At 35.5% G+C, this 12,313-nt stretch overlaps 1 protein-coding gene across 1 annotated transcript; it reads left to right on the forward strand.

Annotated features, from left to right (window-relative positions):
* Window positions 1-3,635: 3,635 nt before the first annotated feature.
* On the forward strand, window positions 3,636-8,599 carry LOC103440791 (probable protein phosphatase 2C 60). The gene is made up of 5 exons (XM_008379499.4): window positions 3,636-4,055; window positions 4,547-4,994; window positions 5,540-5,907; window positions 6,687-6,923; window positions 7,991-8,599. Exons 2-5 carry the CDS (start codon window positions 4,676-4,678, stop codon window positions 8,258-8,260), a joined length of 1,194 nt encoding a protein of 397 aa, XP_008377721.3. The 5' UTR covers window positions 3,636-4,055; window positions 4,547-4,675; the 3' UTR covers window positions 8,261-8,599.
* Window positions 8,600-12,313: the final 3,714 nt, after the last annotated feature.

The following is a 12,313-nucleotide window of genomic DNA, read 5'->3' on the forward strand; positions in this document are numbered from 1 at the left end:
AAAACAAAAAACAAAATGAAATTATTCACACACATAGAGTATGCGCTCATCGGCTAGTATGTAATCATTATAAGTATCGGCACCGTGTTGGTTGGCCTCCCACACCCTGTGTAGTAACGCACATAGAGGACACAAATTTGTTACGGATTAGACTCGAATGAAACTCAGGTGACGGCGTGAGTAACTAGAAATAACGGACTATGTTTCTCCGCCCAACAGTAACCTAGAAACGCAATATCTTGTTACGGAACAATCACTCCGTGCTACAAGGTTTTTTTTATTTTTTATTTTCCCTTTCTCGATAAAAAGAAAATAAAATAAAAAGGGAAGGTGAGTATGAACAGCCAAAATTTGTTTTATTTTGAATTCATCGATTGGACAATCTTCCTAAAAAATGCACAAAGTTTATTTATTTATTTATTTTACCTCCAAATATTTTTAAGATTTTAAATTTTTTTAATTGTACTGAAATCAAGACTTAAGTATTGCCGGTGCTACATCGAGTTAGCAGTGGTGAAGAATTTTCAAAATTCATTGTCACGTACATAAATATAGTAAAGATACGTTTAGTTGTTTAATAGTTTGATTATGTTAGTGGGTTTGATTACTTATAATATGGGCACATTTAGTTTTATGATACATTTAGATTTCTGTTACATTGTGTTTCTTAATATATTTAGAATATAAACATATACGTTTATTTTGAAATGTATCATAAGTTTTAAATACATTTTTATATAACTATATGTAAAATTTTAACAAATTAATGAAGTTTTCTTATAAAACTGTTAGTGACTTTTTCTAATGTAGGAGGAGATTAATTAAATATAATAATAGAAATCAAAAGTTCTCTCTTTTTTAGTCATAATGAGAAATTAGTTAAATTAAAAATTATAATTGAAAAAACCACGAATTTAAAATTCTTAGATTGTAAGAAATTAGTTGTTAGCTAGCTTAAGCGGATATATAATTATCTATTAAAATGAAATGTTACACTTATTGTCACATCCCAGGCTCGTCTCCGCCTTAACATGATATTGTCCACTCTGGGCTCTGCCCACGTCCTCACGGTTTTGTTTATGGGAACTTAGACGAGAACTTCCCAGTGGATCACCCATCCTAGGATTTCTCTCACCCGAACTCGCTTAACTTCGAAGTTCCGATAGAATCCAAAGTTAGTGAATTCCCAAAATGCCTCATGCCATAAAGGGTGGGCATGTACATATATAAGACACATCACCCCCCCTCCGTTGGTCGATGTGGGATGTTACAATCCACAACTTCTTAAGGGTCTGAAGTACTCGTCGACACACTCGCACCAAACGGCAAAGTGGCTCTGATACCATTCTGTCACATCCTAAGTTCATCTCCGCCGTAGTATGATATTGTCCGATCTGGGCCCCGGCCACGCCCTCACGATTTTGTTTTTAGGAATTCAGACGAGAACTTCTCAATGGGTCACCCATCTTAGGACTGCTCTCACCCGAACTCGCTTAACTTCAGAGTTCCAATGGAATCCGAAGCCAGTGAGTTCCCAAAAAGCCTCGTGCTATAGGAAGTGGGCATGTACATATAAGGCACATCACCCCATCTCCGTTGGTCGATGTGAGATGTTACACTTATCATCTATTCATACAAGATGATATGATCCACTAACACATGTGTTCCCATCTCTATTTGAAGTTGGTTCAAATAAATGGTATATAGGCGCCTCAATTTTGAATTTTATAGATCAAACATCCATGCCTTTTAGTGATTTGATTAAACTTTTTTTTTGGGTCATATTTTTGGTGCTATATGCACATTATATTGTAACAAATTTCTTATAATCTAGCATTTTGATTACACTCTCCTCCGTTAGACATAATTGTAAAATAAAAAAATTGTTAGATTCAATTTATTTTCACAATAATGCTACAATTTAGCAATAATTATCTATGATTTAAGATATTTTATTTCCAAAATAGTTTAAAATATTTTTAAATCCCATAAAATCAAACGTACCAATATTAACAATATGTATCAAATCAAACATACCAAAATTGCAAATAAACGTACCAATTAATGATTTTTGTAAATTCAAATGTACCCGCAGATAATATATACATAATGTATTGTACCAATTTATTATTTTTGTAAGTTCAAACGTACCTGCAGATATATATACATAATGTATTGTACCTAATAATAATAATTCGTCAACAACTATACTTAAAAAAATAGCAAAAAATATATATAATTTCACAAAAAATTTGAAAAAAAATTACACGGAGCTTTTATGTTGATCACAAACTATTTGAAAAAAAAAACCATTTGGAAAAAGAAATAATATTAAATGTTTGCATAACAAAAATTACAAAAAAACAATGATAGAAAAAACATATCTTTAAGAAGAGAAAATATAGTTAAATTACTAATATCTCCACTAAATAAGGAAAAATGCATCATGCAGATAAAAAGATAAATTCAAAAATTATTTTAATTTAAAAAAATTATAATAATGACATGTAATTTAGCTTGAAGTGGCTATTGGTCAAAGCATTTTAATCAAATTTTTAAAAGGTATAGATGTTTAATCTAAATGATATAGAAAAATTGTAGGTGACACACCTCGATCCTAGAATCAAGGCGTGCTGGCCATCACGTGAGCGTCCCCGATCCTAGAATCAAGGTGTGCTGGCCATCACGTGAGCGTGACGTAACCAAAAGTGCGACGCGGAAGTAAAAATGATAGACGAAAATACGAATGAATAAAAACCAACTACTAGCAATAATAATCCAACTAGCATACTAGAGTGAGTTTAAGTGTAAAACACACATGTTCCTACTTGACTGCACCTAGTACTTATGCGATCCTAGAATCAAGGCGTGCTGGCCGTCACACCTTGATTCTAGGATCGGGATGTGTCAGTAAGGGAGTCTAATTTTTCCTTATAATTTTGTATATTAAACAAATAAAAAAATAATGAGTTGGAATTGATCAAAGGCTCTGCATCAAATTTTGTTGAGGAATTGATGTTTAGTCCAAACAAGTTGAAAAGAATGTAGGAGATTCTAGTTACTCTAATGAAATATTAACAACAAAAATACGGAGAATAGTATCTACATTGTAAATCAAGAATAATGCTATTTGTTCATTATTTATTTAAAATAATTAATTTTGAATCCACATTCAAATAAGAGTATTGTTTTTTTTTTTCGAACCAAATTGTATTAACAAAGACTTGAGATGCATCGTTTCGTCTAGAAAAAACATTTGATTTCCAGTTTTTATTTTTTATGTTGGAGTTGAATGGGTGTATTTTTCCTCATTTAGTGTGGTGTATACCTATCATTTTAGTTATCAATGTTAGATAAGTTTGAATTTCAAGATTTATGTAATAGATAAACACAAATTTCATAATTCAATCTAACGATGATAAATAGAGTAATAAGCATATACTACACCGTACTAAAAAATGGTGATAAAAAATGCCCCGGAGTTGAATTTCTTAGTTGTGACTCATAACTCGTGAGACACGCATATCATATGAAACCTTCCCATCTCTTCCACGTGTCGTGACATAAGCTGCAGTTCATGGAATGCCCCCAATACTGTCTTACACATTATCATTGTCAAAAGTATTAACTTCATTGACTCTCTTCCTCTCTCTTTCTCACCGTCTGTAGCATATAATGGTGTGGAGCCCATAGCAGGGCCTTTGCTTTGCTGGCTTCAAGCTCTCCAATCTCCATTGTTGGTCTTTTATGGGGCTTGTATGCTGAAGAGAAAGAGAAAGAGAAAGTTTTCATTTTTTCAGTTTTGCCCACTATTTTCCTCCCCAAAGACTCCTTTTTTAATGCTCCCATTCACTTTCTCCACTTGTTCAACAATCTCATCATCTTCCACAAGCACCTATTGGAATACATAAACCATAAGTCTGCTCCTTGTTTTTGATTTCATGGATCCACAGATCTAATGGTTCCCTGCCCACGTGACCTTCTAGATCTTCCTCCAATTCAGCTGTTGCAAAAGGCTGGTTCCAACAAGCAGAAGCAAGCAAATTAGGAATTGGGTAAGTCTCCTTTTGCCTTCTAGGTCCTGGTATTTGAGAAAGAAAAGTGCTTTTTATATTATGATTATTTGGGTGCTTTTGGAATTTGTGAAAACTGAAGATTCATTTTTAGCAATGTGAAGAGGGAGACCTTCTGGATTTTCAAATGGCTGACCAAGCTCTTTGTTGACAAATAAAAGAAGGGACTTTTTTTTCAAACCTCCCATTAAGTTTCTGTTGATTTTTTCTCTATACCAGCAGCTTTTGTGGTCATGGTATTTTGTTTTAAATGGAAACTCAGATGGGTTTTTTGGAATATTGGGTTTGAAATCCTCATTCCTTCTGTTTGGGTACAATACCCAACTGAAATTAAGTGTAAAGGTGGCTGCTTTATGTTGTTTTCTTGATCTGTTGGGTCCTGATTGTCCTGCTAAGACTGAAGGAAAGAAAAACAATTTCAATTGTGCGCTTATTGACTACTTGTATTTTTTTGCTTTGGTTGTGTTTTGCAGTGTATAGTTGGGCTGAGAACTAGAGGGCAATACTGATACTGTTTAGGATTGGAATTTTGGGGGCAGAGGGTTTAATTTAAGTTGTTCTTACATGTGGAGATTTTGGAGGTTGTTTGGATGAAATGAGGGATGTTATCAGAGTTGATGAACTTCTTGAGGTCCTGTTTTCGGCCAAGGTCGAATCGATACGTTCATACTGGTGCAGATTCCGGGGGTCGCCAAGACGGGCTTCTGTGGTACAAAGACACAGGCCAGCACATAAATGGTGATTTCTCAATGGCTGTAGTTCAGGCCAACAATTTACTTGAGGATCAGAGTCAGCTCGAGTCGGGTAGTTTGAGCACACATGAATCTGGCGCCTATGGTACTTTTGTTGGTGTTTATGACGGTCATGGGGGTCCGGAGACGTCACGCTATATCAATGATCACCTCTTTCAACATCTCAAGAGTAAGTGACTCTAGCCTTTCTAATGGAATTCTGAACATTTTGAGTCCCTTCAGCAAGCCTTGTTGGCTTTGTGGCTTTTGAATTGAAATCCTGTTTGGCCTTTGTATTGGTGAGGAATTTGAGGGGAAGAGATTTACAATAGAGGGCATCGTTTGGCTATGTGGTGCATTAGTGGGGATTTCAAACCTTGCTGAGTTGAAAAGAAGAGAACCTTGTGACGCATGTTTGATTATGTTTTTAGTGTTCAAAATGATGACTCGCTCTTACATAAGTTCAGTATTTATTGCAAAGGCATGTTCAAAATGATGATCTGAGAATGCATGCTTGATTATTTTTTTTAATGTTAACAAAAGATGAGTTGCCCTTAATTAAGTTTAGTGTGTGCCGTAAAGGCAGGTTAAAGTCAAGGATTATGCATTGTTCTTATCAGCAGCTATTGGTGTAGCGTACAGAATGTAAAACTTTACACTCCATTAAGTGCATTTGGTCTTAGATTTGTATACAAACTTCCTGTTGTAAATTTAGAGTTTCTTTGTAATATGCAGGATTTTGTTCGGAGCAGCAGTCCATGTCTGTGGATGTAATACGAAAAGCATTTCAAGCAACAGAAGAGGGTTTTCTTTCCGTAGTTACTAGGGAGTGGCCTATGAAACCACAGATTGCAGCAGTAGGATCGTGCTGCCTTGTTGGTGTTATTTGTAATGGAACTCTTTATATCGCTAACTGTGGTGATTCCCGTGCTGTTTTGGGAAGAATAATGAAGGCAACAGGGGAGGTGCTCTCCATTCAGTTGTCACAAGAGCACAATGCCTCTATAGAATCTGTGAGACAGGAGCTGCAATCTTTGCACCCTGATGATCCACATATTGTAGTTTTGAAGCATAATGTATGGCGTGTGAAAGGCTTAATACAGGTAACTCTTTTACAATATCAGGAAATGGTTATTGATATTAGGTCCTTAGAGTTAGACCTTGTTATATAACTTCTCTACTTTCTTTGCACCGAACCCAAGTGGCTGTAAATACTTGTGTTTCTGTTGTAATCTAACAGTACAATAGTGCATGCTGGAAAGGTCCCTATAGCTTTAGTTTAACTATACTTCTCCATCCCCATCCCTCAAAGAAGTATATTGGCCTTGTTTATGTTTTCCGGATGACTTTATCTGTGGTGCGTTGGCTATTTTACTAGTTATATGGGATTAAAAGTGGATCAAGTTTTTTTCTCATGCTCTTTCCAAGTTTGTCTTGCTTTCTTGTAATTGCTAAGCAAGAATGTGGGAATTCTCAAACTAGATGTTGTACTTAACAAAGCTACAAAATAATCTGGAACTTTTACTGATCTAGATTGCTTCTGGCTATGTGTGAAAGAATAATGAAGATCAAACATTCATGTCTAGGGAAAATGTTGTGTGGTTGGTATGGTTTCACATCTTAAGACCAGTGATATGGGTTCTGATCTTTATACCAGTGATATCTCTGGTAGATCATTACTCAAATCTTGATAAATATCATTCCACGGAGGAACAAGATGTGTGATCACCATTAGGTGGCAGCTTATCATATATGAAGACAAACTCCGTGGACAACATTTGGTTATTTTTAGTTTTCAATGTTACACAATAGATGGTTTGACTTGATACGGTTTATCATTTCTTTGATGTGACTCTGATTCTGGTTATTTTGCATCTTGCAGATTTCTAGATCTATTGGTGATGTGTATTTAAAAAAGGCTGAATTTAACAGGGAGCCTTTGTTTTCCAAGTTTCGTCTTCGGGACCCTATCAAAAGACCAATTTTGAGCGCTGATCCGGCAATTTCAGAGATCCAATTGCAGCCACATGATCAATTTATTATATTTGCATCTGATGGGCTCTGGGAACACCTCACCAATCAGGAAGCAGTGGACATAGTTCAAAAACATCCACGAAATGTAAGATTTATTGTTCAATAGTATACTAGTACTCTAACAATAAGGGGATTATATTTATTAAAAAAGATTGACCATGCTTATGCCTGAAAGTAGAATCAGCGAGCAGTTGTCATTTTAAACTTATTGCTAGTGTAAGACTCGTATCTCCATATTTTGTTAGAGATAATACTGGGAAAGAAATCAATTTTCTACCACACTATACCTACCTAGTATCTCTAAGTCGGTCTCCCAGACTAGAACATTGATTCACAGAAAGTAAAGTTAGTTTTTTTTTAAGATCATAAGATTGCCCTATAAGTTCGGGTCTAGGATGGCTGTTGCTTAGTTGTGGCTTTAGCCTCCATGTAAAAAGAGAAAATGATTGCCTTATAAGTCCCGGTCAGCATGAACTGAAGACTTTCCCCAAGTTATCAAAATTCTATGGTGTTTTGGTACGTTGAATTGAATGAAAGCTGGTATGTTATTGGATGTGCATGCATTCCAAAATCTGCAACACACATCGGTTGCTGGTAGGATCCACATGTAAGAGTGGAGCCAGCTCGGTGAATAGAGCCACCTCAGCTGATTATATGGAGAAATGATGTCACCTTGTGAGATACTTGAAATGATCCTTCCATGAAGTCATTGTTTTAGATCCTGTTGAAAGCCCATGGTTTTGTAGGACAAATTCAAATTGCTATTAGATATCATGCAGTAGGCAGTGCATATTGATACGGTGGAGCATTCAACTGGGTTTCTATAACCCAAATTTTCGGACTTTATAATTAGGCCAAGTAAATTTATCTGTATTGGTTCTTGTACTGTTAGACAGGAATATCACTCTATTATGTGCACAGTCGTCAGAATCAACATTTTCCGGTGTGCCTCCTGTCTTTGATGAATAACTGACCTATAAGTTTTAGCTGTATTTTAACATCGGGTTCGTGGGGGAGAAAGAACCGCTGTTCTTATATTTTAACTTCAGGTTTATTTGCCCTTCTTATTACATCTTGCTCACAAGTCAGAGTCTATGGAAACTCTCTCCTTTACGGAAGAGAATTTGACTTTTGTTTCCCAACCTCATGCAGGGAAGTGCAAAAAGGCTGATAAAAACCGCCCTGCAAGAAGCAGCAAAAAAGAGAGAGATGAGGTATTCGGACTTGAAGAAGATTGACCGTGGGGTTCGCCGCCATTTCCACGATGACATAACTGTGATCGTCGTGTTTCTTGACTCAAACCTTGTGAGCAAGGCTAGTTCTGTCAAGTGCCCGAACCTATCGGTGAGAGGAGGTGGAATCAACCTGCCTCCTAACACTCTTGCTCCATATGCCACGACAACGGAAGCTGGCAATACCTGAGTAAACGGTATCTCTCATGTGTGTTATCTATTGTACCATTGTCTTGTGTTAATACTAGGTAGCTTCCGAACCAAGACAATTTACGAGGAGGAGCCGGCCTTCAATTCTTTAATGTACACTGTAACTTTTAACTGGGAATCTAATACTTGCATTTAGCTTCTGTGTCAACAACGGACAAGAACTGGAGAAGACAAGAAGGTGACAGTAATCACAGCTATATTTCCTTCACAATGTTCTTATCCTTTCCTTTTTTTCTTTTCTTTTTTTTCACTTTCCGCTGGAATTTCAGATCTGTAAATTTGTACGACATGGCGAATTAAGTTTTTTTGCTTTCATTTAGTTGTTTGCTTGCTCTTTTTATTTGTTAAGTCTACGTATCATAATATAAGTGAAGAAATTATATATCTTTCAACAGAGTACGAAAAGCTTTCTACAAACCCAGGAAGCTGAATATGAGGTGAAGACTAAGGGCTGGTTTGGTATTATTGTGTTTTGAAAAAAAGCTGCTGTGAGAATAAGCGGCTGAAATAAATCAGCAAGGTGTTTGGTAAACATTTTTGTAAAAGTGCTTTTGAAAAAAAAAGCAGTCTGATAGTGGGTCTTTTCATTAAAAAAGCACTGTAGCTCTGTGTGCTTTGAAAAAAAACCAGTTTTCCAAAGTTGCAAATAGCAGCTTTAGTTTTTTCCTTTGATTTTAGCTTATTCTCACAGCAGCTTTCAAAATAAGCCATTTTTTTTTTAGTTTATCAAACATCTAAAACCATCATAGCTTTTTTTCATGCGTGTTTTTTTTTTAAGCATCCCATTCCCAAACCACCCTAACCAAGAAATTTTTAACAATATAAGGGTTAAAGCTTAAAAAAGGTTGATAGAATAAAGAGAAGCGAAGACTGCACCGCAACAAGAGAGATGGAGAGGAAAATGAGGCCAACTCAAAATAGAAAAGAGTTTGATTCGAGAACACCGTTGAATTGTAAGGATTTAAACTGACATACAACAATATCTATGAAGACAGCATAAAGAAAAAACAAGAAGATGGGCCAAGGATCATTTAGATCCCTCAAAGGTTCTGCCCATGCATGGTGTACCGTATTGTGTGACTAAAATTCTCTCCATGAACATATGGTTTTGAAATATGATGAAAGCATCTGTGCCTACCATGTACCTGTGAATTGTTGTTTTCTTCATAAAACTGTGATAAAACCATAATCTGCAATGCAAGCGCTGTGAGTTTCTGGTTGTATGTAGCTGCCATGGCCTGGCATATACAAATACAAATATACAGCTATCATGCAATAATACATGTAATCCAAATCAAAATCTAATAAGGTCCTACAAGAATTTTCAAAATTAAATATTGGAAAAAAGAGAAGTAGGGAATTACGAGGAGGGAGGGAGAGAGAGAGAGAGGGAGTGTGTGTTTTTACTGTCGCACTTGTCACTTGCCTGACACCATCGGGCATATTCCCACCAACTCAGATACGAAACAACACTTAATTAGTTTAACCTAATTACCAACTAATTATTTTAATTTTGTACTGTAATCTAAGTTATCTAAACCCTAGACATAGGCACAGAACCCAATGCCACTGTTCCTAATGCCCTTTTGGATTGATGTCTCACTCCATCTCTGAAATTGTGTGAGTCAGGTTTCAAACATTTCATTGACATAAAAAAGAAGGGAACTTTAACGAAAAGCACTCGGTATTGTTCACTTTAACGAAAAACCACATTTTTACACTAAAAAGTCAATCCTGGTACTATTCACTTTACCCTTTATTTTGTCCTTATCATTAAAACTTAAAGTTTTCAAGCCATTTTCATTAGTTTTCCTAAAAAAGAAAGGTTTATTATATTAGCACCCTACAAATTATTGAATAAACCTAATATATTTAATACATCTCATATTTACTTTTTTAACTAAAAATTATCTCAATACACCCCTTCCTTCCCCATAATACCCTCATACCTCACATTCTTAATATACACCCCACATTTCTCAAATCTTATAACAGTCATTTTTAATTTTGCCGAATGATTTCAAACCATCTAAACTTTAATTTGCCGAATGATTTCAAATTGAATGATTTGAAAAAATGTTTAGGTTCATTTGAATGTTTTTCAATAACAATAATAATGATTTCAAAGCTTTCGAAACACCAATTTCGTGTTCCATTCGTCAAAAATAATTTTTCTTAATCAACATATTTGTAGTTTCATTGCTTAGAGTTTTATTCAACAATGGAGGGTGTGAAGGGTTTTGATAGTTGAAGGAGATAAATAATACGTTAAAAGTTAATTTTATTATTATTTTTTAAACCTAATAAGGTCAAAATTATCATTGCATAGTAGAGTAAATAAGTCATTAATATTAAATTTTAATGTGAGGTGCATTCAACATTTTGTGGAGTGCTAATATAAAATGCTAAAAAGAAATACGAAAATACTATTTCTTGAATTTATACCTTATCATGTTACGGACATACTATTTTTTGAAGAATAATATTACGAGGTCAAGTTTTTGGACAAGGATTGTCTGCCCTCCTTGTTCCCGTGCCCTCCTGTTTGTGTGGTCACTGTTAAGCCACGTCAACATTTTATATTACTATTCATTTTTGTCTTATTATCTCTATAAAAAAAACAATATAAAATGTTGACGTGGCTTAACCGTTACCATACAAAACAGGAGGGCACGGGAACAAGGAGAGCAGACAATCCTTGTCCCAAGTTTTTAAATCAAATTTATAAATCAAATGATGTGTTACCAATAGACATGTTAATTAACACTTAAATGAGAATTTAATAATCAATAACCATATCATTTTGTTTAAAAATTTGATCTTCATAGCATTATCCATTTCTCAAATATGACTTATCGTAATGAGCTGGTTGCTTGGATAATCATGTTATGAACGTACTATGTTTCAAATTTATATCTTATTAGTTTCAATTTGGTCATCAAAATAAATTATTGGACCCAATAGTCCTATACATCCACTCAGTTAAGAGCTCTAAATAATGAGATTAGTTAATTCTTTGGAAATCCTAATATAGATAGCAGTAGTATTGACTCTAAAATTAACTTGGTCGGAAACTCCGTTAATGCGCTGGCGTGGATGTGAGTATAAAAAACTCATAATGCTTGTCACACATAATCTAGTTAATGTTTAGACCAGATTTATTCATGGCAAGACACTAGACACCACTGTACGTCCATGATTTTCATTTTTATGAATAAAAAATGTCCAGTCTGTGATTAAGGTTTGGGTGTGATATTCACACCCTTTTTTACTTCTCTCACACATTTTTAATTTTTAACCGTCGTATCGGATGAATTGAAGAAGATCAACAGACATAAATTAACTAGGGATATGGAAGAAGTAAAAAGAGATGTGTGGATAGCACACCCCTAAGGTTTTAGGATGCTTCCAACTCTAGGGCAAACTCTGAGGTAGTCCCTAGATCCTTGGCTCTCATTCTCACTGTGAATAGTTATATTATTAGGGTGCGTTTGTTGCACCGGACTATCTCAGACTGGACTAGCTTCAGGGACTAAGCTGGACTGGCTTAGACTAGACTAAGCTGGACTAACTTAGTGAAGCGTTTGGTGCAGTGTCGGACTAAAAAGAAGGATAATAGCAAACTACAATATTATATTTTTTAATTCATATCTAATAATATTATATTAATTAATTCTACCTTTTTTATTCTAATAAAACTCTCCCTCTCTATGTGGAAGCCTCATCCTTTTCTCCCTCTTTATCTCCCTCGTTCTCTCCGTCCCACTCTCTCCTTCCTGCCCTCTTTTTTTCCGATTAATTGCCAAATTTTTTTTCTGCAAAACGAAGAATCGAGCTTGGTTTTTCAGGTTTTTGTTCGGTGCAAGATTACAACTGGAGAGAGCTTTCCAAGTCCGTGGATTCAATCGGAGCCGCAAGCCTGTGGAGCGGCGGAACCAGCCTGCAAGAATGCCTGGCAAGCTATCCGGCAACGAGTCGGGGTTTGTGGAGTCGGGGAAGTGAGAGAAGGCGATGGCTTGGATTTCTTGGATTC

The sequence above is a fragment of the Malus domestica genome, chromosome 05, assembly GCF_042453785.1.
Source record: "Malus domestica chromosome 05, GDT2T_hap1".
Classification (NCBI taxonomy): Eukaryota; Viridiplantae; Streptophyta; class Magnoliopsida; order Rosales; family Rosaceae; genus Malus; species Malus domestica.

Bases quoted from the DNA above. Each gene is read 5' to 3' on its own strand.
- LOC103440791 (XM_008379499.4), top strand. From the start codon at position 4,676: ATGTTATCAGAGTTGATGAACTTCTTGAGGTCCTGTTTTCGGCCAAGG. The intron at 4,995-5,539 runs GTAAGTGACTCT...TGTAATATGCAG, and splicing joins CCTCTTTCAACATCTCAAGA to GATTTTGTTCGGAGCAGCAG. The intron at 6,924-7,990 runs GTAAGATTTATT...AACCTCATGCAG, and splicing joins TTCAAAAACATCCACGAAAT to GGAAGTGCAAAAAGGCTGAT.